At 44.8% G+C, this 25,251-nt stretch overlaps 1 protein-coding gene across 1 annotated transcript; it reads left to right on the forward strand.

Annotated features, from left to right (window-relative positions):
- Positions 1–122: 122 nt before the first annotated feature.
- On the forward strand, positions 123–23,506 carry PMS2 (PMS1 homolog 2, mismatch repair system component). The gene is made up of 16 exons (XM_068969207.1): positions 123–145; positions 2,135–2,274; positions 2,969–3,055; positions 3,238–3,340; positions 4,424–4,607; positions 6,821–6,988; positions 7,693–7,790; positions 9,080–9,179; positions 11,107–11,191; positions 13,866–14,021; positions 14,984–15,851; positions 17,510–17,677; positions 20,109–20,209; positions 20,420–20,589; positions 22,518–22,701; positions 23,192–23,506. Exons 1-15 carry the CDS (start codon positions 123–125, stop codon positions 22,659–22,661), a joined length of 2,595 nt encoding a protein of 864 aa, XP_068825308.1. The 3' UTR covers positions 22,662–22,701; positions 23,192–23,506.
- Positions 23,507–25,251: the final 1,745 nt, after the last annotated feature.

The following is a 25,251-nucleotide window of genomic DNA, read 5'->3' on the forward strand; positions in this document are numbered from 1 at the left end:
AGCGTTCGCTGCCTTATCCGGAAGTGGGCAGGGCACTGTGTGGGAAGCAGCCAATGGGCGGCCGGGCGTCCGCGGGAGCGGCGGCGCGAACAGCCCTGAGTCCCGCCTCAGGCTCTGCATTCATGGAGCGAGCTGACGGGCCGAGGTGAGCGGAGCTTGCTGGGTTCTCTCGCGGTCGCCCTGGCTAAGGCCCACGGCGTTCCATCTGGAACGGAGGAGAAAGTGACTGAGGCGCAGAACGAGCTGGCGACACGGAGACCCCGGAGCGGGCTCCTCAGTGCGCCCCACACCCGCCGCCCTGTGGGTTCACTTTGAGGTCGGGGTCCGCGGGGAATTCGGCCCCCTCTCCGGACGCTGCCACTCATCCGCGGACCTGAACCCGGAGCTTGAAATCTCAGTAGACGGAATTATTTTCCTTGTTAACTGGTTGCGCGCGCTCTCTCTCTTTCTAAATTGAGGGTTGTTTTAGGGGCGGCTTCAAGACATGCGAATTTGCATAGCCGCACAGTTTTAAAGGACGCAGTGCTTCCGTATCTCCTCGAGTACACGGTTACCCGCAGAGACACCGAATTCGGGGTTAGCAGATATTCGGGTAGCGTTGCTGCATAGTTGTCAGATTCGTGATCCCAGATTCTCTGTGTTTGTTTAAATGGTGTATCTCCCCCAAATGTCAAGGCTGGGCCCGTATAGGATGTCCTGCCAAATCAACTTATTTTTAGAGGTACTTTTTTCCATTTTATGTGGTCTCGTCCGCAGTTTTTACATTTAAGACAAACTTGAGTAGAATTTTTTGCAAGGTAAAATGAAGAGGAAGGATTTTTTTTTTTTTTGACAAGGATTTACCGCGGATATGGGCTTCCCTGATGGCTCAGTTGCTAAAGAAGCTGCCTGCAATGCAGGAGACCCGGGTTTGATTCCTGGATCCGGGAGATCCCCCCTGGAGAAGGGAAAGGCTACCCCCTCCAGTATTCTGGCTTGGAGAATTCCATGGACTGTGTAGTCCATGGGGTTGCAAAGAGTCGGACACGACTGAGTGACTTTCAGTTTATCACCGAGGATATACTGTGTCCAGGTGACAAGTAGTGGTAAAAGAAAAAAATCTGCCTGCCAGTGTAGGAGGCCTAAGAGATGTGGGTTTGATCCCTGGGTGAGGAGGATGCCCCGTGGAAGGAAATGGCAACCCAATATTTGTGCCTGGATAATTCCTGGAGAGAGGAGCCTGGCGGGCTACAGCCCATGGGGTCGCAAAGAGTGAGACATGACAGTACACACACATAGCACACAGTGTGGTGCTAGCGAGTTCTTGAAAAAGTAAAATTATTTGACCAGTTTTGTGGTTTCTAAAGTAACTGGTGGTATCATGGGGGATTAATTGAAGTAGAGAGAAAACAAACCCTTTGGAAAATTCTGAAAGGAGGTACAGTCATGACTCTGAGGGGCTTTTCCAAGACAAGAGCTGGCAGCCTGGATTCAGAGTGGGGATTTTTTTTTTTTTTGGCTCCCTTTGGTCTTCATTGTGGCAGGCAGGATCTTTTGTTGAGCATACAGACTCTCTAGTTATAGCTCTCAGGCTTAGTTGCTCTGTGGGATGTGGGATCTTAGTTCCTCAACCAGGAATTGAACCTATGTCCCCTATTGCAAGGTGGATACTTAACTGCTGGACCACCAGGGAAGCCCCTGGAGTGGGTATTTGAAGGTAACGTTAGGAATAGTTATCCAACTGGTACCTGATTTCTGGGATGGTTTTGATTTTGACGTGAACACTGGATTTCCCAGCAAACTTTTGGTTTTTCAAATTGTGGGGAAATGTTGCTTTCAGTTTTCAAGAAAGAAGATCCTATTATAAGTGTTTATTGACCCATAGCTTGAGGGGGACATGTGTCTTCCCCATCTAGATCCCAGTATAATTCGATTTAAAATATCTATTTTACTTGACGTATCCATTCAGAAAATTTTTGACATGTTTAAGGATTGTAGACCAACATTTATATTTATGAATATAATTATTGGATATATTAATGTAATGGATGGATTAGTTAACTGTTAACAGAGATGAATTGTTTCCCACTGTTCAAACCAGGATGAAAATATATAATTGCCTACTTGCTTTGTCTCTTGTAACTGGTTTCTTTAGTTCAGAACTTGCTAAGGCCATCAAACCTATCGATCGGAAGTCAGTGCATCAGATTTGTTCTGGGCAAGTGGTACTTGGTCTAAGCACTGCTGTGAAGGAGTTGGTAGAAAATAGTGTGGATGCCGGTGCAACTAGTATTGGTAAGTTTGGGAGAGTTTTAAGCCACAAGAAATAATCAGCTTATGCTATTTTATTCAAGAAACAGTAAGATGCTCATTGATATGCTGTGAAGTTATTATTTAAGCATAAAAAATAAGGCTGTAGCAAGACAATCATTGATATGCTGAGAAATTGTTATTTTTTTAAACATAAATTTAGCACCTATTATGTGCCTAGTACTTGGCTAGGTAGTAATCATAATAATAGTTAACTTTTATTGTATTCTTACTATGTGCCAGGCAGCCATTGTGCTAAGAACTGTGTAGGTAACATTTAGTCTGTAGAGTAATCTTATGAGATTGGGAATTACTATTGCAATAATTATCTCCATTTTACAAAAGAGGTAATTAAGGCATAAGGAATTTGCCTTTTTTGAGCTTTAGCTAGTAAATCTGACCCCCGGGAGTCTGATTCCAGAACCTGTTCTCTTGAAGGCTGTGTTAAAATTATCGTCTTGAAGGAAAGAGGGGGAAAAAAAAAATGAAACTACTTTATCTGGGCTAGTAAACAGCCAAGAAGGACTTTAAAGAATAAAATACACAAGAAGACAGTAGTGTATTTAAATAAATACAGTTAGGACTCAGAGTTGCATTTTGTAAGTTATAACTATTGTCTTTCACTCTAAAGTCTCTTCATGTCGATCAATTTAAGAAGTCAGTACTTCAACCTTTTTAGATCTCAGGCTTAAAGACTATGGAGTGGAGCTCATCGAAGTTTCAGACAACGGATGTGGGGTAGAAGAAGCAAATTTTGAAGGCTTAAGTAAGTGGTATTTTGCTAATCCTATTTTAAAATATTTGGGCCCAATATTTGAGGACTTGAGGTAACACTGTCTTAGGAAACACAAAAACAGCTTTTAAAACCAGTCACTTGGGTGGGTACTCTGTGTTCATTGCTCTATCATTTGCCATATCTTGGACTTAGACTCTTCACCTCTTTCTCAGCTCTGAAACATCACACTTCGAAGATTCAGGAGTTTGCTGACCTCACTCAGGTTGAAACTTTTGGCTTTCGAGGGGAAGCTCTGAGCTCACTCTGTGCACTGAGGTGATGCAATGTTTTTATCCTCTAACTTTACCCCTTCTAAAAATCTTTCTGAAAATTGGGAAGTCTGATTAGAATCATTTTTTTTTTTAACACTTTTCCATAGGAATATTCTGAACTTCTAGCTTCTCTGTTCTGTTTTATCATACTGTCAACCTAAGTGGTAATATTTCTGAAATGTAAGCAATGAATGAATGAAATGAAGCAAATAGTATATAATATTATAAAACAGTTGCTATCCTTGTTAAAGCAGAAACTTCTCAATTTAAAAGTAATATAGCTAGGCTTCCCTGATAGTTCAGTTGGTAAAGAATCCTGCCTGCAATGCAGGAGACCCCAGTTCAGTTCCTGGGTGGGGAAGATCCGCTGGAGAAGGGATAGGCTACCCACTCCAGTATCCTGGCCTGGAGAATTCCACGGACTGTATAGTCCATGGGGTCACAAAGAGTCGGACACGACCGAGCGGCTGTTACGTAGGGACTTCCTTGGTGGTCCAGTGGTTGAGACTGGGTTCCATTTCTGTTCAGGGAACTAGACCTCACATCACTCAGCTAAATATCCCACCTGCTGCAATGAAAGATCAAAGATCCCGAATGCTGCAACTATGACCTGGTGCTGCCAAATAAATAAATAAATTTAAAAAAAAGTAACATATAGATAAATATAGATGCCATGTACTATTGATTTTAATTTATTTTGATGTTGAGGAAAAAATTTGCTAAACACTTATTTAGCTGCACAACATCTTCTAAGATTTTGTTAGAGTAGTAGTATGATAGCTAAACAGAGAAATGAATCTTTATTGGTGAATTCAGAAGTTTTAAGATCTTTTATTTTGCAGTTTAACCAAAGCAAGTATCAAGGCTTTTATCAAAACGAAATAGTTACAGAACTCTCACTATCTACTGGGGCCCAAGCTTTAGATTTTATGACAGTTCCTCACCCCTTTAATCTCTCTTGATGATCTCGGAAGGATCAGCATCTTTTTAGGAGAGTTTTGAGAGAACGGAAGTGAGAAAACGAGCACGTGGTGTCCAGCACCTGGGCATCTTTAGCTGACCGTGCTGTGCTGCCTTTTTCTTACAGCGACGTGACTATTTCTACCTGCCACACGTCTGTGAAGGTTGGAACTCGATTGGTGTTTGATCACAATGGAAAAATCCTCCAGAAAACCCCCTACCCACGACCCAGGGGGACGACGGTCAGCGTGCAGCAGCTATTTTATACGCTTCCTGTGCGCCATAAGGAGTTTCAAAGGAATATTAAGAAGGTACGGTAAGGGACTTCCCTGGTGGTCCAGGGGCTGGGACGCCATGCCCCCAGTGCCTGGGGAGGGGGGCGCCCAGACTTGATCCCTGGTCAGGGAACTAGATCCCTCATGCTGCAGCTAAAAGATCACACACTGCAGCTAAAAGCGCCTGCATGCTGTAACTGAGACCCAGAGCAGCCAAAAAAAAAATACAATAAATCTAATCCTGACTCGCCAGAGTCTGGAGAGTGTGGCAACCAGACGCAGTTCACAATCAATCAGGCTGGTTTGCACGACTGTTCATTATCTTCCTTTAATTTTTTAATATTTGGAGAGGTCCTTAGCTCATCTCTTTCCCTAAAAGATCCAACTTTCGGATGATTTATCCTTTTTGTTTTTTTTTTGGCCAGACCCTATCCTTTTCTTTTTTTGGAATGAATCATCAAATTGTGTTTAGAAGGTTTTCTAGTATGGGAAATGAGTCCATTTTTTGATCCTCTCTGTATTTTTCAAGAAGATAATTTTTCTTGGTTCCCTGAAAAGTGAATCAGTATAACTTTTATGAATTGGAATGAAAATGAAATAGCTGCATATTATATAACTGTTGTGTTTAAAAAGCAGTTAGAAATTGTCTATATATGTATATAGGTGTATGTGTAAATATGTATGTATGTAATCACATGTATGTAAGTTGCTGTTTAGTTGCTAAGTTGTGTCTGACTCTTTTGTGACCCCATGGACTGTAGCCTGCCGGGCTTCTCTGTCCATGGAATTTTCCAGGCAAGAATACTGGAGTGGGTTGCCATTTCCTTTTCCATGGATGTGTGTGTGTGTGTGTATATATATGTATATATATGATTACAGTTTTGTAAATACAAAGCAACTGCCTAAATCAGCATAGAAAAAAAGACTGGGAGAGTAGATGCATGAATGCTACCCGTGGTTTTTCTTGGATCTGCTATCATTTTTGCTGTCTTCCTTGAGCCTTTCTATTTTGTATCTATGTTCTTTGTAACCCAAAAAATTACTTAAACATATGCTGCTTAAAACTTTCTTTACCTCTAAAGCAATTTGTGCTAGTTAAAACTTTTATAAATCTTGCAAAGCATAGAAAAACTTAAAAAATGTTTTCTTTTTTAATTTAAAAATTAAACATTTTTTTATACAGAGAAAACTTTCATTATTATTTTGTATTGTATGGTAAACACATCTGTGCCTCAAAAACATAGGCATAAGAGAACTCGTACTTGCCAGAGACGACCATGGTTAACAGTTTGCTTTGCCTTTCCGGTCTCCTCCTAGTTTCATGTATTCATAAATCTTAGAAAAGTTTTCAAGATAAATATTAATATTAGGAAATCAAGTGATACAGAATATGAAATGTTTAAATCACATGGAATTGTGTGTGGCAGAAAGTTGGTGGTGTTTCTGCTTGTCTCCCAGACTTTGGTTTGTATTCCTTAGACTTTAAATGCATATGTGTATATACAACCTTTCTACATATGTTTCTTTTTTTTTTCTTTTAACAACTAGGATCATATTATATACACTGTTCAATACCTTGACTTTTTATATAGTATATTGTAGATATCTTTATTGGTCGACTGGTACTATATTATTCTATATCATGGTACCGTTGTATGGATATACTGTAATTAATTAGCCCCTGCTTAGATTGTTTTTAATTTCTCACAACTACAGATTGTCTCAGTAAACATTTTTATAATACATTTTTGATTGTTTAGGCCACTGTTTTTTTTGCAAGGATAAATTTTCAGAGTGAGGATTCTGACGTCAAAGGGAACGTACATCTCAATTTTTATAGCAGAAAACTTGGACATTTTCGAAAGGAGCCAAATGTCATTAAGAACCTTATCCTCTGGAGAAGGAAATGGCAACCCAGTCTAGTATTCTTGCCTGGGAAATCCCAGGAACAGAAGAGCCTGGCAGGCTCCAGCCCACAGGGTCACAAAAAGTCGGATATGACTTAGTGACTCAACAACAACAAGAGTGCCCATAAGGGTATTACTTCATTGGCTGGCATTGCATACACACACACACAAAAGAACCTTATCCTCTGATTTCTCTTGGATACCATTTTGGGAGATTCAGCTCATAAATTGTTTTGTCTTATTGGAAGATGATATGAGAACCTTGAGTTGGCTGTGTAACATCATATGATTCTTATAAAACTGAAGTAACCTTGAGTCCTTGGGTTTGTGTGTTTTCAGCAGGAGTTCACCAAGATGGTTCAGGTGTTACAGGCATACTGCATCATTTCAGCGGGCGTCCGTATAAGTTGCACCAATCAGGTTGGGCAGGGCAAGCGGCAGCCTGTGGTGTGCACCAGCGGAAGCTCCAGCATGAAGGAAAACATCGGATTGGTGTTTGGGCAGAAGCAGGTAGTGGTGGCTGGTTGTATAAAACCATCTTCTCCCTCTCGTGATTATGGCAAGTTTCTTTTGTTCCTTTTCAATAGAATAGAGCATTGGAAAAGACCCCGATGCTGGGAACGTTTGAAGGCAAGAGGAGAAGGGGGTGGCAGAGGATGAGATGGTTAGATAGCATCACTGACTCGAGGGACAGGAATTTGAGCGAACTGTGGGAGACAGTGAAGGACAGGAGAACCTGGTGTGCTGCTGTCCATGGGGTCGGCATATAATTTTTTAACATTTATTTGACTGTGTCAGGTCTCTGTGGCATGTGGGGTCTCCCTTGTGTGGCCCACGGACTCTCCACTTGTAGCGTTCTGGCTCAGTAAGCGTGGCTCGAGTGCTCTGAGGCACGTGGGATACTAGTTTCCTGACCAGCGCTCGAACCCACGTCCCCTGCACTGCAGGGCAGATTCTTAACCAGTCCCCACCAGGGAAGTCCTTGTGGGCAATGTATTGATAATGGATGAGTAGGAGCCCCAAGTGTTTCACTTCGCTAATCAAAATTACTCTAAAACTGCAGAAAGCCACGGTTGATATTCTTTGTTCTCTTCATATGGATAGCTTGGCTATGAAGGAAAACACAGAACTCTCGTTATAGCTTCCTTTCTGAAGTTGGGAAGTTGAAGTTCTCACTTGGTCATGAAATCACCATGAACCTTGACTTCTTTCAGTTGCAAAGCCTCATCCCCTTTGTGCAGCTGCCCCCTAGTGACTCCATCTGCGAAGAATATGGGCTGAGCTGTTCCCAGGCTCTGCATAACCTGTTTTGGTAAGTAGATTGCTGCCCAGAAAATTACCATCATTTTTTTTTTGAGATTTTTTTTTCTTGGTTTTGTTTTTAAAAGATCATGCTTTTAAAGTTTATAGTTTCTTATGTCCATCGTAAAACTCTAGGCAGTATGATTGCTGAGGAAGCAGGTTTATATGAAGGAGTCAGGTCCTAAATGCAAACAGTGTTCTGGGTAACTGGTACATTTTAGGGGGTTTCCTGTTGAGTTAGCCCTTGTAGAAGAGAAGAGGGTCTGTCTAGTGAACAAGTAGGATAACTGTTGAATTATGTATATGTTTTGTTTTATTGGGATCTGGCAGAGAAGGGTAGAGGCTGCGTTTATTTTCACTGGTGCCTTACTCAGAGTCCACTCCATCATTGTCGTTATCATTTTTTAAATAATGATTTACCCGCTTGGCTGTACTGGGGTCTTAGTTGCGGCACGCAGGATCTTTAATTGTGGCTTGCAGGCTCCTTCATTTATTTATTCTCAGTTGCAGCATGCGAACTCTTAGTTGTGGCATGTGGGATCTAATTCCCCAACCAGGGATTGAGCCCGGGCCTCTTCCAGTGGTCCAGTGGCTGAGACCCCACACTCTGGATCTTAGGGAAGTCCCCCAGCATCCTTACTTTTAGTGTAAGAAAAATACAGACACTTTTCCATAAATAGGGTTGGCCTTGTGACAGCCCATATTGTTTACCATCCGTCCACTTGCCTTTGGCTTATGCCTGAAATTAAAGATGAAGATTCACCTTTTTATGTTACAGTATCAGTCTTACAGAAACTCAGATATCCCAGGGGTAGATCTCAGGTAAAATAAGCCCGTGACCAGTGCGTTAGTTGATAGAAGTTTGCTGACTGAGAACAGATTTTAAAAGGAAGGAGAATGTGGGCAAAGAGCCTGGATTCAGGTCCCTGGGCTCCGTGGACAGCTCATTGGGGACTGCACGAAGGTTCTAGAATGTGAATGTGGGGTGAGACCTGCTCCTTATGTGGAGGCCGAGGACTTAGTAGGGAAAGTGAGAGATGAAATGAATCTGTTTTGAAACCGCTGAGTTAACCATGGTGGATTTGTCAGTAATGGGACCTTGGGACATTCCAGAGGGTCTGTGTTCCTTTCATGATTCACCAGAATAGAGCACAGACACACATTACCTGAAATGTTAATACCTGTCAGCTTGTCGCCGGGGATTATGTTTTTATTCTTCACTTTGAGAATGTGCTGAGTGATATGTGTCTGATCCTTTCCACTCTGAAATCCTGTCCTAATGGCGTTAACATTGAACAGTATCTCAGGTTTTATTTCGCACTGTGCTCATGGCGTGGGAAGAAGTTCAACGGACAGACAGTTTTTCTTTATCAATCGGCGGCCTTGTGACCCAGCAAAGGTATTTCAAGATTTGGGACGATTAGGTTTTGTTTTCTTTTAGCTTTCACTTTTAATTTTATTTTTAATTAAATAACATTTTCTGACACAGGCAATTTATGTGGAACTTGAGACTCTGACTCAAAAACATGAGTAAATTGTCTTTTCTTTCATTCTTCTAATTGGTGTTATTGTAAAAACATATTTTAATGCAAATATATTATTTAAACCAACAATGCTATATCATTGTCATTTAAAAAATATTTTTAGAATGTCTCGCTATTAGTTTCTTTCTTTTAAAAAAGATTTTTATTTTACATTGGAGTGTAGTGTATTTTAGGTGTACAGCAGAGTGGTTCAGCTATACACATAACATATACCTATTCTTTTTCAAATTCTTTTCCCATTTAGATTATTACAGAATATTGAGTAGAATTCCCTGTGCTATATAGTAGGTCCTTGTTGGTTATGTATAAATTATCTTATTTTCAGTTCAGCTCAGTCGTGTCCAACTCTTTGTGACCCCATGAACCGCAGCATGCCAGGCCTCCCTGTCCATCACCAACTCCCGGAGTCCACCCAAACCCATGTCCATTGAGTCGGTGATGCCATCTAGCCATCTCATCCTCTGTTGCCCCTGTCTCCTCCTGCCCTCAATCTTTCCCAGCATCAGGGTCTTTTCAAATGAATCAGCTCTTCGTATCAGGTGACCAAAGTACTGGAGTTTCAGCTTCAACATCAGTCCTTCCAGTGAACACCAGGACTGATCTCCTTTAGGATGGACTGGTTGGATCTCCTTGCAGTCCAAGGGACTCTCAAGAGTCTTCTCCAACACCACAGTTCTTTAAAAGCATCAATTTTTCAGCACTCAGCTTTCTTTATAGTCCAACTCTCACATCCATACACGACCACTGGAAAAACCATAGCCGTGACTAGACGGACCTTTGTTGGCATACCTGTAAAAATATGCACCATACACTGATTTCAATTATATATGTGGGTGTGTGTGCATACATATGGACATATATTAATAACCAATATATTTATTATCATAAAAATTATCACTATTAGAAGACAGTAAGCATTCTAAAACATTCACTATTATCTAGACTCTTTGGTGTAGAACAGTAACCTGCATGTGCCTCTGTATTTTCTCTTTATCCATTTTCCAGGAAGATAAGGCCCAGATTGCTTCTGCTTCAAACTAAAACTGATCATCTTGATATGATTATAGCATTTGTTCATGGTCAGTTTTGACTTTTTATCTTCAGCAACATTATCCCTCAGTAATAGTTTCTGTTTTCCAGTGATCGTTCAAAATTACTTCTTGGTTTGTTTTTTGTTGTGCCACGTGGCTGGTGGGATCTTTGTTCCTCAGCCAGGGACTGAACCTACACCCTCAGCAATGAAAGGATGGTCTTAACCACTAGGCAGAGAATTCCTCCAAATTACTACTGTCAACCAGATACGATTCAGCTTCTAAATTTTTAAACTGTATTATAATGAGTGTGATTTTTATGGCCTATCTGTAATGCCATTTGATAGTCTCATTATAAAATCGTATAAATACACTTTTATGTACATGTGAATGTATTTTATGAGCATTTAAACTACATCACATTTTACTGACATCTCTTCAGGAGCATCTTCATATTGGAAAAAAGGTTCAGTTTTATGAATCTGTGCTTAAAAATACCCCTTGGAGGGGCAAGAGGAAACCTTTTTGAGGTGATTGGTATCTTCATTAGCTTGATTGTGGGGATGCATTCGAACGTGTATATATATATGTCAGAACTTACCAAGTTGTACACTTTAAGTTCAATTTGTTGTAGGCCAACTCTACCTCAAGAGAGCTGTTAAAAATGTATCCTTTTAATAGTTGGTTAGAGTGTTGTTAGAACACTGGGGAAAGAAACATTTTCTTTTCTAATCTTTGTTTTTTTGTGTAGGTTTCCAGACTTGTGAATGAGGTCTATCACATGTATAATCGACATCAGTACCCATTTGTTGTTCTTAATATTTCTGTTGATTCTGGTAAGTTCTGTTGAGGTTTCAGTAAAATTGGTGACTTACTCCTGAAAGAATAAAATGAAATTATAAAGCTCAGATATGACTGGAAAATTTTTATAGAACAGTTAATGGCTATATACATTTTTGTAAACTAAAAAAATTTAAAAATTTAAAAAGTATTTTATTTTAGACGTTTTTTTATACAGGCTTTCCTGCTTGTTTCTTGGAACTTTGTTGATTGTGTTATTAGGAAAATGTGACTTTTTCATGTCAGCCAAGGGAGAAAGTCGACTAAATGTTTTCCCTGATTTTGAAAATAATTCATTTCATCTAGGTATTTTTCTTCTGATAGCTGTTATTATGGTTTATTGTTACCCAGTGTTTTTTCTAGATGCTTCAGTTCAGTTGAGTTCAGTCGCTCAGTCGTGTCCGACTCTTTGCGACCCCATGAATCGCAGCACACCAGGCCTCCCTGTCCATCACCAACTCCCGGAGTTCACTCAGACTCACGTCCATCGAGTCTGTGATGCCATCCAGCCATCTCATCCTCTGTCGTCCCCTTCTCCTCCTGCCCTCAATCCCTCCCAGCATCAGAGTCTTTTCCAGTGAGTCAGCTCTTCGCATGAGGTGGCCAAAGTACTGGAGTTTCAGCTTTAGCATCATTCCTTCCAAAGAAATCCCATGGCTGATCTCCTTCAGAATGGATTGGTTGGATCTCCTTGCAGTCCAAGGGACTCTCAAGAGTCTTCTGCAACACCACAGTTCAAAAGCATCAATTCTTTGGCGCTCAGCCTTCTTCACAGTCCAACTCTCACATCCATACATGACCACAGGAAAAACCATAGCCTTGACTAGACGGACCTTAGTCGGCAAAGTAATGTCTGCTTTTGAATATGCCATCTAGATTGGTCATAACTTTTCTTCCAAGGAGTAAGCGTCTTTTAATTTCATGGCTACAGTCATCATCTGCAGTGATTTTGGAGCCCCCCAAAATAAAGTCTGACACTGTTTCCACTGTTTCCCCATCTATTTCCCATGAAGTGATGGGACTGGATGCCATGATCTTAGTTTTCTAAATGGTGAGCTTTAAGCCAACTTTTTCACTCTCCTCTTTCACTTTCATCAAGAGGCTTTCTTCACTTTCTGCCATAAGGATGGTGTCATCTGCATATCTGAGGTTATTGATATTTCTCCCAGCAATCTTGATTCCAGCTTGTTCTTCCAGTCCAGCATTTCTCATGATGTACTCTGCATAGAAGTTAAATAAGCAGGGTGACAATATACAGCCTTGACGTACTCCTTTTCCTATTTGAAACCAGTATGTTGTTCCACGTCCAGTTCTAACTGTTGCTTCCTGACCTGCATGCAGATTTCTCAAGAGGCAGGTCAGGTGGTCTGGTATTCCCATCTCTTTCAGAATTTTCCACACTTTCTTGTGATCCACACAGTCAAAGGCTTTGGCATAGTCAATAAAGCAGAAATAGATGTTTTTATGGAACTCTCTTGGTTTTTCCATGATCCAGCGGATGTTGGCAATTTGATCTCTGGTTCCTCTGCCTTTTCTAAAACCAGCTTGAACATCAGAAAGTTCACGGTTCACGTATTGCTGAAGCCTGGCTTGGAGAATTTTGAGCATTACTTTACTAGCATGTGAGATGAGTGCAATTGTGCAGTAGTTTGAGCATTCTTTGGCATTGCCTTTGTTTGAGATTGGAATGAAAACTGACCTTTTCCAGTCCTGTGGCCACTGCTGAGTTTTCCAAATTTGCTGGCATATTGAGTGCAGCAGTTTCACAGCATCATCTTTAAGGATTTGAAATAGCTCAATAGGAATTCCATCACCTCCACTAGCTTTGTTCATAGTGATTCTTTCTAAGGCCCACTTGACTTCACATTCCAGGATGTCTAGATGCTTAGAAATATATAAGTGCACACCTTAAAAATATATATACCTAGTGGTGAAAGTGAAGTGAAGTCAGTCGTTTGTCCGACTCTTTGCGACCCCTTGGACTGTAGCCCACCAGGCTCCTCCATCCATGGGATTTTCCAGGCAAGAATATTGGAGTGGGTTGCCATTTCCTTCTCTAGGAGATCTTCCTGACCCAGGGATTGAACCTGAGTCTCCCACATTGTAGGCAGACGCTTTACCATCTGAGCCACGAGGGAAGCCTAGTGTATATATATATCCATATTTTTTGGAATGGGAAAATAATTTTGGATAATTTTGTATTGTGCTCTTTAACCTTAGAGGTAAACATTTCTTTTCAGAAACTCGATTCTAATATTAATAGCTGTATTGTATTTCGGTGTGTGGATGTATCTTGATTTGTGAACTTTTATGTCCGTACTTATTTTAGTTGTTTTCAGCGTTGGGGAATTTAAATTCTTTTTTTACAGATAAATCATTATCTATATCTTTAATTGTTTCTTTAAGATAAATTCCTAAAAGTAGAATCACTGGGTCAGTGAATGTGATCCTGTTATACCAGTTTATACATCTATCAACAACGTACTAGGGATAAGTTTTAAGCAGATTCAGTAGGTGATAAAAATGACATTTTAGTTAGCAGTTTTAACCTATCTTTTCATGGGTTTATGTGCTTTTTTTTCCTTTTGTAATTTCCCTACTCAAGTGCTTGCGTAGTTCATCTGTTTGCTTAAGGTGGACTTAATCAGCATCTTTTCTATTTTGCTTTAGAATGTGTCGACATTAACGTTACTCCAGATAAAAGGCAAATTTTACTGCAAGAGGAGAAGCTTTTGTTGGCAGTTTTAAAGACATCTTTGATAGGAATGTTCGAGAGTGATGTTAACAAACTCCAGGTCAGCCAGCAGCCGTTGCTGGATGTGGAAGGTAAGAAAAACACCAGCGTGTAAATGGCTTCTACAACCTGCAGCTGTCCTGGTACTGTCCTCAGTTTTTTTGGAGGTGAAGTGTGTTTTTGGCATGAAAGAAAATCTCCCTTTTTAGACAGAGAGGATGTGTCACCCTAGAAAGCATGTTGCTGCAGATTTTAAGGTAATCTGGGTAAAAAGAGACACAGCTGCCTCTGTTACCACACAGGGGTCCGTTCTTACCAAGACTCACCCCTTCTCTTTCAGTAAACGTGCCCTGATTTTGGCAAGTCTTTGGTCCATTTCCAGAGTTCTGAACAAGTTGATTCTGCTAATTTTTGCCATTTTCTCCTATTTCTTATGGAGGAGGGAATTTGGGGGGAGGTTCTTACTTTGCCATTTGCCTTTACATCCCCTGTGTGTTCATCACTGAGTGGCACGTCGAGATGAGACTTGTCCTAGAGAGTTTTACAAAGTGGTTGTACCAATGTCCCCACCACCAGCAGTATTTAAGCATCCCATTGGATCCTCAACCTTGTAAGCATTTTTTTTTTTAATTTAGCTGTTCTGAAGAGTATATAGCCGTATCACATTGTGGTTTTAATTCGTGTCTCCTTCCTGGTTCATGTAGCACTGCTTTCATACCTTGGATCAGCCGTACAGAGCTCCTCTTGTGCAAAGTTCATGTTCATGTAAAAATATCCCCTTATTCCACTTCTGCATGGGCTTCCCTGCTGGCTCAGCATTAAAGAATCCGCCTGCCCATGCAGAAGACGGTTCAGTGCCTAGGTTGGGAAGATCCCCTGGAGGAGGGCTTGGCAACCTACTCTAGTATTCTTGCCTGGAGAATCCCATGGACAGAAGAGCCTTGGGATTCAGTCCATGGGGTTGCAAAAGAGTCGGACACAACTTAGCGACTGAGCAACAATAATTCCATTTCTGCACAGCCTCTGATGCCCTTCTCTGTTCGCATCTACTTAGGTCACTTAATAAAGAGGCCTTCGGCAGAGATGGAGAATCCTGAGCCAGAAAAGGATAATCCTGCCCCATTAAGGACTCCTGGAGAAGAGAAAAGGGTAGTGACCATTTCCAGGCTGAGAGAAGCCTTTTCCCTTCGTCACTCGACTGAGAACAAGTCCCGGGGTGTGAAGGCCACCGATCTGAGGCAGGTTTCTCCGAGACAGAACAGCAGTGCCCAGTTTCCTAGAGCTTTGGGGCCCCCCTGCTCCCGGAAGCGCATCTCTGAACCTGGGGAGGAAGGGAGGACTTCTGCTCAGGGGCCCCATGACTTGATGGGCAGAGTGGAGATGGAGGAGGACTCGGGGCATGGCGGCGCATCTGCCGGCTCCGAGGAGGCATCCAGCACCCCCGAGACGAGCGGCCGCCCCAGCACTGACCGGGTGGCAAGCTCCCCCGAAGACAGATTTTCCCAAGAAAATGTGGAGTCTCGGGAAAAGTTACCTGAAACTGACCATCATCTTTCAGGCCCAAAGTGCCAGGTAAACCAAGAAGAAAGCGGCTCTGCCTCTGGAGTCTTGCCGCAGCCTGCGAAGCTCTCATCCCCAAACGCAAAGCGTTTTAAAAACGAAGGGACTCCTTTAAATCCCGATGTCCTTCCAGAGTCGGTGAAAACCCAGAGTGCGGCAGCGTCCGAGGTGGATGTAGCTGTGAAAATTAACAAGAAAATAGTGCCCCTTGATTTTTCCATGAGTTCTTTAGCCAAACGAATAAAGCAGTTGTGTCAGCAAGAACAGCAACAAGAAAGTCAGCAGAATTATAGGAAGTTTCGGGCAAAGATTTGCCCTGGAGAAAATCAAGCAGCAGAAGATGAACTAAGAAAAGAGATCAGGTAACAATTTTCTTTAAAGAACTCCTATCATGCAGTTCTGCAACCTGAAACCTTGCAACAATTTTTTTCCTTATATTTCAAACAGATTTGGTGCAAATCAATCAAAGCCTTCTTGACCCCCATTTCATTCCCCTTCCTGGAGGTTTTCGGCCCATGGTGACTTATCCCTGATTGAATTCAGGGCACCTTTGGGGAACATTATTGCTATTTTCCATCGTTCCATTTAATATGTATGAGGGAGAATTACCAAAGCTATGATTTCAAGAAGATGGTATCAGATAAGGTTAAGTAAAAGCAGTTTAAAGTAAAATATCCGTCATACAGATAAAAAAAACCACTAGTCACTGCTACTTTCTTGACAATAATCATGTCTAACCTTGTGATTCTTAAAAAATGATGAATTCTCTTGAAATATTTAATTTATTTATTTTTGGCTGTGCTGGGTCTCCATTGCCCTGTAGACTTTCTCTCGTGGCAAGCAGGGGCTGCTCTAGTTGGAGTCTGCGGGCTTCTCTCTGCAGTGGCTTCTTGTCGCAGAGCACAGGCTCTGGGGCGAGCAGGGTTCAGTAGTTGGAGCTCCCGGGCCCTGGAGCATAGACTCAGTTGTGCCGAGGTATGTGCGATCTTCCCAGATCAGGGATCAAACCTGTGTCTCCTATATTGCCAGGAGGATTCTTCACCACTGAGCCACCAGGGAAGGCCAAAATATTTAACTTGTACTTTTCTTATCATTTGTTTTAAAAATATTTGGACAGATAAAATTCTAGGGACAGAGGAGCCTGGCTGGCTGCAGTCCATGGAGTCGCAAGGATTTGGACACAACTGAGCATACACCAAGCTGTAAAGCTTTGTTTCTTGAACCCAGATGCTAGGTTATAGTTCTGGTTTATGTCGGGAGATACACCTGCCAAAGACATGAAGAGACCAGAGTCTTCAGGCTGGCACAGGTTTTTCCTGTGGGAAATCTGCTTGGGGAACCAGAGCTGACTCAGACAGTTCCTAAAAGAGCAGTTAGATCCAGGGAATTGGTATTTCTGCAAATTATACCAGTTTGTTGCCTTTCTGCTCCAAATCCCCGCTTAGCCCCGCTTTTGCGATCCTGATTGGTGTTCAGTTGCAGTCCTGGAGGCTGGACCATAATAGCCTTTCTCTTGGTGCACTGTTATACATAATCAGCAGGGGGCGCTGGAGGGACTCTGCAAGACCAAATGGGAGCAGCGGCTTCCCCCCTTGCTTTCTGTCATGCCCTGTCTTCCTACAATGTCTGAGATGCACTGTTAAGTGCTTGGAGTATGAAGAATTGATTCCATTTATTTTAAACAATGTACAGACAAAGGTCTGGAAGCATATGCACCAAATCATTAATAATTTAGTGACTAAGTCACAGGGCAGTTAGATGAAAGCCTGAATAAGTAATGTTATCTTTAGAAAGTGTGATTATTAGGGACTTTGTGTTTTTGTATTTTTTTTTTTTTAATTAGAGAAAGAATCTTTTAAAATGTCTTCTAAAATGAGAATTCCCTAGCAGTCCAGGAGTTAGGACTCAGCCCTGGTTTAATCACTGGTGGGAGAACTAAGATCCCACAGGCTTTGCAGTGTGCCCCCCACCACCACCCAAAAAAACCCAAACTTTTCTAATTGGTATTTTCTACACACAGCAAAACGATGTTTGCAGAAATGGAAATCATTGGCCAGTTTAACTTGGGGTTTATCATCACCAAGCTGAATGCAGATATCTTCATAGTGGACCAGCATGCCACGGATGAGAAATACAACTTCGAGATGCTTCAACAGCACACTGTTCTCCAGGGTCAAAGGCTTATAGCGTAAGTGCATCTCAGTGCTCAGAATTCAGTGTCATTTCACATCCCAGACTTAGCTTATAGGTGTGTCTTCTGTCTTTATCTCTGGCTTGCCTGGTGGCTCGGTGGTAAAGAATCTGCCTGCCAAGGCAGGAGACTCTGGTTTGGTCCCCGGTCTGAGACTATCCCCTGGAGGAGGAAATGGCAGCCCACTCCAGTGTTCTTGCCTGGAGAACCCCATGGACAGAGGAGCCTGGCAGGCTGCAGTCTGTGAGGGGAGGCCATAGAGAGTCAGATACTCCTTGGCAAACAACAAATCTTTATTTATCTATATTTTGGGGTCCTAAATATCCTTAAAGCAGATTTCACAACGTTTTGCATGTTAATAGTCATACCTGCCCTTTATGCAGTGCTTTTTTTGTGCCAGGCACTGTTGAAAATTTTGCATTTAATCCTCACAACCCTTTGAAATAGTTACTGTGTAGTGCCACTGTCTCATAGGTGATAACACTGAAGACGCACACAGGTTAAATCACTTGCCCGAGGTTACACAGCTGATAGGTTCTTTAACGATCACACCTTTTGAGCTATTCAAAAATGCCCATCACTGGTTGGCTTGGAAATCCTTTTGATGAAGGACAGTTTATAGTATGTCTATTTAGAGTATGTGGGTCCCCTGGAGAAGGAAATGGCTACCCACTCCAGTACTCTTGCCTGGAAAATGGCATGGACAGAGGAGCCTGGGGGGCTGCAGTCCATGGGGTCGCAAAGTGTCGGGCATGACTGAGCAACTTAACACTTCACTTCATGTCACGTGTTCAGGTCAGTGGTGGCTGTGTGTCTGTCCTCAGCTACTAGAGCAATTCCAGTAATTAGTCACTACAGAATTTGATATTTCTCTCTATTTAGCCAAATTGAATATTTTACACTGACCACTTTACAAGGCGGTTTGGTTGTGTAGCACGTAAACCAGAAGTCTTTAGTAGAGTCGTAAGGAGAGGTCATGGGTTTTCATTTGGGAAATTAAACTATGTAATCAGCTCAGATCCCAGCAGCAGCAGATCCCAGCATGAAGAAGTTACTGCTGAAGCCGTCTCTGAGCTGGAGCCCTTACCCACTTTACCTGCTGAGTACTCTCTTTCCTCCGTCTCCCGCAGAATGGTCTAATTACCTTTATTTTCAGTAGGAGCAGTAAAGACAGTGAATGAGCCACTTTAGAATACTGAGTTACTCCTATCCCTCTCACAGAGGCCATTTAGTTTTTAGCCATTTTGCATAATTACAGTCTCGTTTGTGGCATTTCAAGTTGACTTGGATAATCCCAGGCCACGGTGGGTTCCCGGTGGACCACACTTCGGGATGAAAGGGTAAAGACCACAGCTGCCTCCTTTCCTACCAGGCCCTGCCTCGCTTGGCCCTCACGACCTCTCAGCTGTCCTAAGCCCTCTTCCCCTCTTCTCTATGCTTGAGCCACCCTGGCCATCAAGTGGAAGGAATCAGATCTGTGTGTGTGGCTCTGGGAACACCATGGTCCATCCTAGGGCCTTTGCACAGACTGTTGCCTAGAGCACTTGTTACCCCCATCACTTGGTAACTGCTTCTCGCCCTCAGATCTCAGCCCAAAGGTCACTTCCTCAGAGAAGCCCTCTGTGACCAACCCCGCCCCCACTCTCCAGGCCAAGTCTCACGTGCTCTGTGCTCCTAAGTCTCTGAGTGTCTCTTCTTTCTGATTCTCTGTGTAGTTTGTAATTATAGTTTGTTTGTGTGACTGTTCCATCAGTGTCTTTTTGCCCCACTAGACTGTTCCATGAGAGCAGAGAACAGGTTTGTGTTTGCTCACCTTTACAGCTCCTGTCTGAGTGGTTTCTATAAACCCAGGCGGAGAGATGGGTGGATCGCTGGAAGGAGAGATGGCTGGATGAAGGATGCAGGCAGAAGAAGGAGCAGGATAGTGGAAGAGATGTCATTTCCTCTGTTTTCAAACGTCTATCATGACTGAAGCCAAGTTTTCAAACTCTCTTTATTATGAGGAAGAAAAATAGCCTTTTTAGATTATATTGTTATTGTTAAAAAAAAAAGTCATTGGGATGGGATGGCAGATTGAGGAAACAAACTACTTTTGGAGTTAACTCTGACTTCTAGGAAGATCTTAAAAAAAAAAAAAAGTGGGAATTAAAAGGAAATGCTTAGGACTTCCCCAGCGGTCCAGTGGTTAGAACTCTGCACTTCCATTGCAAGGGGGACGGGGTTCAGTCCTTTATTGGGGAGCTAAGATCCCATATGCCCTGAGGCGTGGCCAAAAAAATATTTTTTTTAAAAAAGGAAATGGAACTTTGTGACAGGAGAGGTTCACAGCTGAAAGCATGTTATTTATGTTTGAATAAATCACAAAATTGTCTTAATTTCATTTCTGTCTTAGAGCCTTCAAGATCTAGTTTGGGTCTCTGTTTTTCAGACCTCAGACTCTCAGCCTAACGGCTGTCAATGAAGCAATTCTAATAGAAAATCTGGAAATATTCAGGAAGAATGGCTTTGACTTTGTTATTGACGAACACGGTAAGTTACTACTTAGAAGGTAGGATTGCGTCCTTGTAGAGCCGAGAACGATCTCTGAGGCCCTGCACAGTGTGTTTTTTTTAGAGATGGACGGGCTTCCTCCCAGAGCGCTTTGCATGCACCCTGTCTTTCAGATGTTCCTGACAGGTAGCACCCAATTGAAACGCATTTTTCAAATGATGGCCTTTCCTCCGAATTCTCTTCTTTCAGCACCAGTCACTGAAAGAGCCAAGTTGATTTCCTTGCCAACCAGTAAGAACTGGACCTTTGGACCCCAGGACATAGACGAGCTGCTCTTCATGCTGAGCGACAGCCCTGGGGTCATGTGCCGGCCCTCCCGCGTCCGGCAGATGTTCGCCTCCAGAGCCTGTCGCAAGTCTGTGAGTAAGGAATGCTCGCCCGCAGCGCCCCCAGCGGTCTGCTCCAGCTCAGGAGTCCTCGGTTCAGCCGCATACAGCCCCATTAAGTGTGGGCGATAGTCACCCTGGGCCGTGTGCCTAGAGGGTCCTGTTGTCCTCAGCCAGCATAACCCTGAGCCCTGCACGGCCGCCCTGACCCACAATTACTGCCTCCTCCAGGCAGCGTCCTCCCAGCACCTCCAGCAATCCCGCGTAGTCAGCCGTTTGTCCTCGTTCATCTGTGGACCTGAGGGGTATTAATGATCCTGGTGGAGAAGGAGTAGGTGCTGCCAGTTCTTGACCCTGTGAGAGGTTGTCCGGAGGCCCTGTGGTCAGCATGCGTTTTGCAGGGACCCCCAGGGCCCGCAGTGTGTGTTTTCCGGCTGCCGCCCCCCGACACTGGCAGGGCCCCGCTGCTGTCCCCACACAGCGCAGACTGGGGGCTGTCTCCTCTGCACCCAGGGGCCCATGTCCTGCCCTTGGCTCTAGGCATGCCAGCTTCATCTGCTTCTTGCCACAAGCCCTCTATCTGTATGCCCTGTTCCACATGCCTTCCTCACCTGCCTGGTGCCTTCCTGCCCTCCCTGAGCACCCAACTGAAGTCGCCTCCCCATGGCGCTGCAGAGGACAGACGGGCAAGCTGTTCCACTGAGGGCAGGCAGGGACATTTGAGCAGTAGCCTGAGGGAGAGGGGCCCTGAGACACACAAATGCCTGTGGAGAGCGTGTGCCAGGTAGAGGGTGCGGCCAGTGCCAAAGGCCTGGGGCAGGTACTTGCTTTATGGGCTTGTGCAAGAGAGCAGGGGTGTCTGTGAGGCTGGAATCAGGGAGGAAGGGCTGCTTGGTCGCAGATGTGGGTGCAAAGGCCAGTGAGGGCCACGTCACGCGGTGCACTCGGTCTTTTATAAGGGTTGGGGGTGGCTTCGGGGTTTTGGTCTTTTGGTTGAGCTGGGTCGTTGTTGCTGTGTGCCAGCTTTGTCTGGTTGCGGAGAGCGGGGCCTCCTCACTGCAGCGGCTTGCCCTGTCGTGGAGCACGGGCTGTCGACGCCCAGGTTTTGGCGCTTGTGGCACGCCGGCGCCGTGGTTTCGGCTCGCTGGCTCTGGGCACACAGGCTTCAGCAGTTGTGGCTCCCAGGCTCTAGAGCTCAGGCCCAGTCATGGCGCAGGGGCTGAGAGGCCCTGTGGCGTGTGGGATCTTCCGGGCCCAGGGATCGCACCCACGTCCCCTGCTTTGGCAGACGGACTCTTATCTACTGCGACATGGGGGAAGCTCCTGACAGACTTTTAAGAGGAATCACCGGCCCTGAGTGGAGGATGGGTTGAAGGGATGATGGGGTTGGGGGTGCAGGGAGACCTGTTAGACCGCTGCGGTCGCCAGGGTGGGAGGTCATGGCAGCGGGGCTATGGGTGCTGGTGGAACTGGTGAGACTGGTTGGTCCTGGACGGGAGTGGGCCACAGCTCTCTCAAGGATGTGCCACCAGGAGGGAGCCACGGAGGGGCTGGATTTCACAAAGGGGCCCGAGGGCTGGGCCCCTAGAGGGCAGGGTTCTTCCAGACAGGACTTTTGCAGGAACACAAGACAAAGTCTTGTCCAGGCTCTGTAGAGAACACTGCTTCTGAGGAATGGCTGTGCTGTGCTTAATCGCTCAGTTGTGTCCAACTCTTTGTGATTCCATGGACTGTATGTAGCCCACCAGGTTCCTCTGCCCATGGGGGATTCTCCAGCAAGAATACTGGCGTGGGTTGTCATGCCCTCCTCCAGGGGATCTTCCCCACCCAGGGATTGAACCCAGGTCTCCCACCTGGCAGGCGGATTCTTTACCGTCTGAGCTGCTAGGGATGTCTGAAGTGTGGCTTTTCTAACCCAGACCAGTAAAGCTTTAACTGAAGCCATCATGTCTCACACACAGGTGATGATTGGAACCCCTCTTAACACAAGTGAGATGAAGAAGCTCATCACACACATGGGGGAGATGGACCATCCCTGGAACTGTCCCCACGGAAGGCCCACCATGAGACACATTGCCAACCTGGATGTCATTTCTCAGAGCTGACGGCGCTTCTCGTTTTAGAGAACTGTTGATCGTATTACAGGTGTTTTGCAAGGCAGGGCTTTAACGAGCCGTTTTGGGGGTTTGTTTCTAAAGGCAGCTGCTCCTTCCAAAGGCATCAGATCCAATTAGAAATGATCTCGACTTTTTGATCCACCTGGAACATTGCTTGCAATACTGGTTTTGTTTTGCATGTAAACGCGAGCCTGTGTGTGTAGAGAGGCAAGAGTCTATTTTACAGAAATAGAGCACTTTAGAAGTCACTGGGACCTCTGCTGTGGCCTGACGTATTTTGGTCTGTAACTTTCAGCCCTTAACGATGATTCAACTCCTAATGGTTTCACTTCATAAAGTTAATGTTACGGTTCTTTGGAGCTAGTCATTCTGAACCCTGCTGCATATTAAATTTAGAAAAGAATCCTAGAAAACCCAAGGGGATTCTCTGTCCAGCTGGAAGAAGTCGAGCTGGTGGATCGGGGTCTCTCTTTCTGTTTGTTTGTTTGTTGTTGTAATTTTTGTTTTGTTCTTGGCAGTGTCGCGAGGTTTCCGGGGATTAAACCTGGACCACCGTGGTGAAAACCCAGGATCCTAACCACTGAACCGACAGGGAGCTCCTGGATCTCTCTTTTTAATGTTCCCTGCTGCAGCCAGAGTGGCAAAGACTGTTGTGCGTGCTCAGTTGCTCAGTCGTGTCCAGCTCTTTGTGACCCCATGGATTGTGGCCTGCCAGGCTCCTCTGTCCAAGAATACTGGAGTGGGTTGCCATATCCTTCTCTAGGGGATCTTCCAGACCCAGGGATCAAATCTAAGTCTCCTGCATCTCCTGCTTGGCAGGTGGATTCTTTACCACTGAGCCACCTGGGAAACCCAAAGACTTTGTAAGCAAGGGGAAATAAAAGATTCTGATTTTTCTGTAACTTTGATGCTGTGATTTGATTTCCTTGGCGTGTGGACTGCAAGATGCTCTAGTTACTGACTGTACTGGAGGGAGAATCCCTAGTCTGTTGTCAGTTTTTCACAGAATCTCGTCCTGTTTGAACTCTGCCCGAAATGGAAGTAAGCATGCCCTCTGCTGGGTCCAAATGGCGGTTGGTGGACCTTCCACCCTAACCCTGCTCTTCACTTTTCTGCCCAGACAGTGGGCTTCCTTCCATTTACAGACTTAGAAGTCCTTAGGTGTGAGGAGACAGTCAAGTAATAATTATTGTCACTCATGTAAGCGCTATGCTGGTGGACCTGAAAGATCTCATTTAATATTTGCAAGAACTCTGCAAATTGGGGTTCGAGAGGGAGGGAGGCCTTCCCCAGAAGCCCCCATACTAATCCCAGAACCCCTGAATACTTGCTCTAGGTGGCCAAAGGGGCTCTGCCAGTGTAAGGGTGGTGGGATAAGGGTGGTGGGATGGGGGCGGTGTGCCCTGGGTTGGTTCTGTGGCCCAGTCTAGCCCATGTCTTCTAAAAAATGGAGAATTTTCCCCAGCTGTGCCAGAGAGATAAATGATGCTGATTTCGAAGACGGAGGAAGGTGACTTCTAGAAATATGAAGATTCTCCCTGGAGCTGCCAAAGGGACCCGATCCTTTTGGACTTTTCCCGAAACTGTGAGATGATAAATCTATGTTGCTTTAAGCCAGTAAGTTTGGGGTAACTTGTTTATGGCAGTTATGAAAGAGTAACCCCTCTTGTGTTAAGGAGAAGATACAGCCTGAGAGGCCTCAGGGCAATTAGCAGAGGAGGGAAAACCCAGGTCACTTGGGTTCCAGATTACTACCTGCTCTCCAGTGTTCTTGCCTGGAGAATCCCAGGGACGGGGGAGCCTGGTGGGCTGCCGTCTATGGGGTCGCACACACGGATACGACTGAAGCGACTTAGCAGCAGCAGCAGCTGAAGGGCGAAGCATGTGCCGCGGCCCCTTTAAGATCGGGGCGGGGCGGGGCCCGTGGTTGCCTGGAGACCTCCTGGTCCGGACGCCTTCCTGCCACTGTCCCAGCTGGATCCTCTCTGGGTCTCCACCGAGGTGAGTGCCTCCGGGGGACCCGGGGTCCCAGGCGTGCGGCCCTCTTTGCGCCGCGGCTGGCCTGACGTCCAGGTTCGGCTCTTCCTCGGCCTCCGAGGACCGAGCCGGTGAGCGGTGGGCGGGGAGGGCGGAGGAAGGGACAGGACCGAGCTGGGAGCCTGGGCCCAGAGAACGCGAGCCCCTCTCGTGCTAAGGAAAGTGAACTCAGAGAGAGCAGAAGATACGCCAAAGTTGGTAAGAAACAGACCAAGAGAAAGGAAGTTTGCTTTATTAGTAGTTCAGACTTCGGTGATGGGGGAGCGGAAAGCCTGTAGTGAAGACGAGTTTAGAAGCCTCAGCGGCTTGCTTGGCTGACAGTCCTGAGGTGGGGGTGCAGGGCTGGAAAGGGTGATGGGGTTTTGAAGGAAGAGGGGAGCAGGACCATGTTGGTGAGAGCAGAGCCTGGGGACTTGGGGGGAGTGAGCGGAAATCAGGTGACCAGAGGGTGCCAGGCAGGCAGAGGGTGTAGGGCGGCCACTGCCCGCCTCAGGCACAGGAAGAAGGGTCTTGCCTTGCCTTTCCGGACTCACCTCTGCCT

The sequence above is a fragment of the Capricornis sumatraensis genome, chromosome 3 (assembly GCF_032405125.1).
Source record: "Capricornis sumatraensis isolate serow.1 chromosome 3, serow.2, whole genome shotgun sequence".
NCBI classification, from domain to species: domain Eukaryota; kingdom Metazoa; phylum Chordata; class Mammalia; order Artiodactyla; family Bovidae; genus Capricornis; species Capricornis sumatraensis.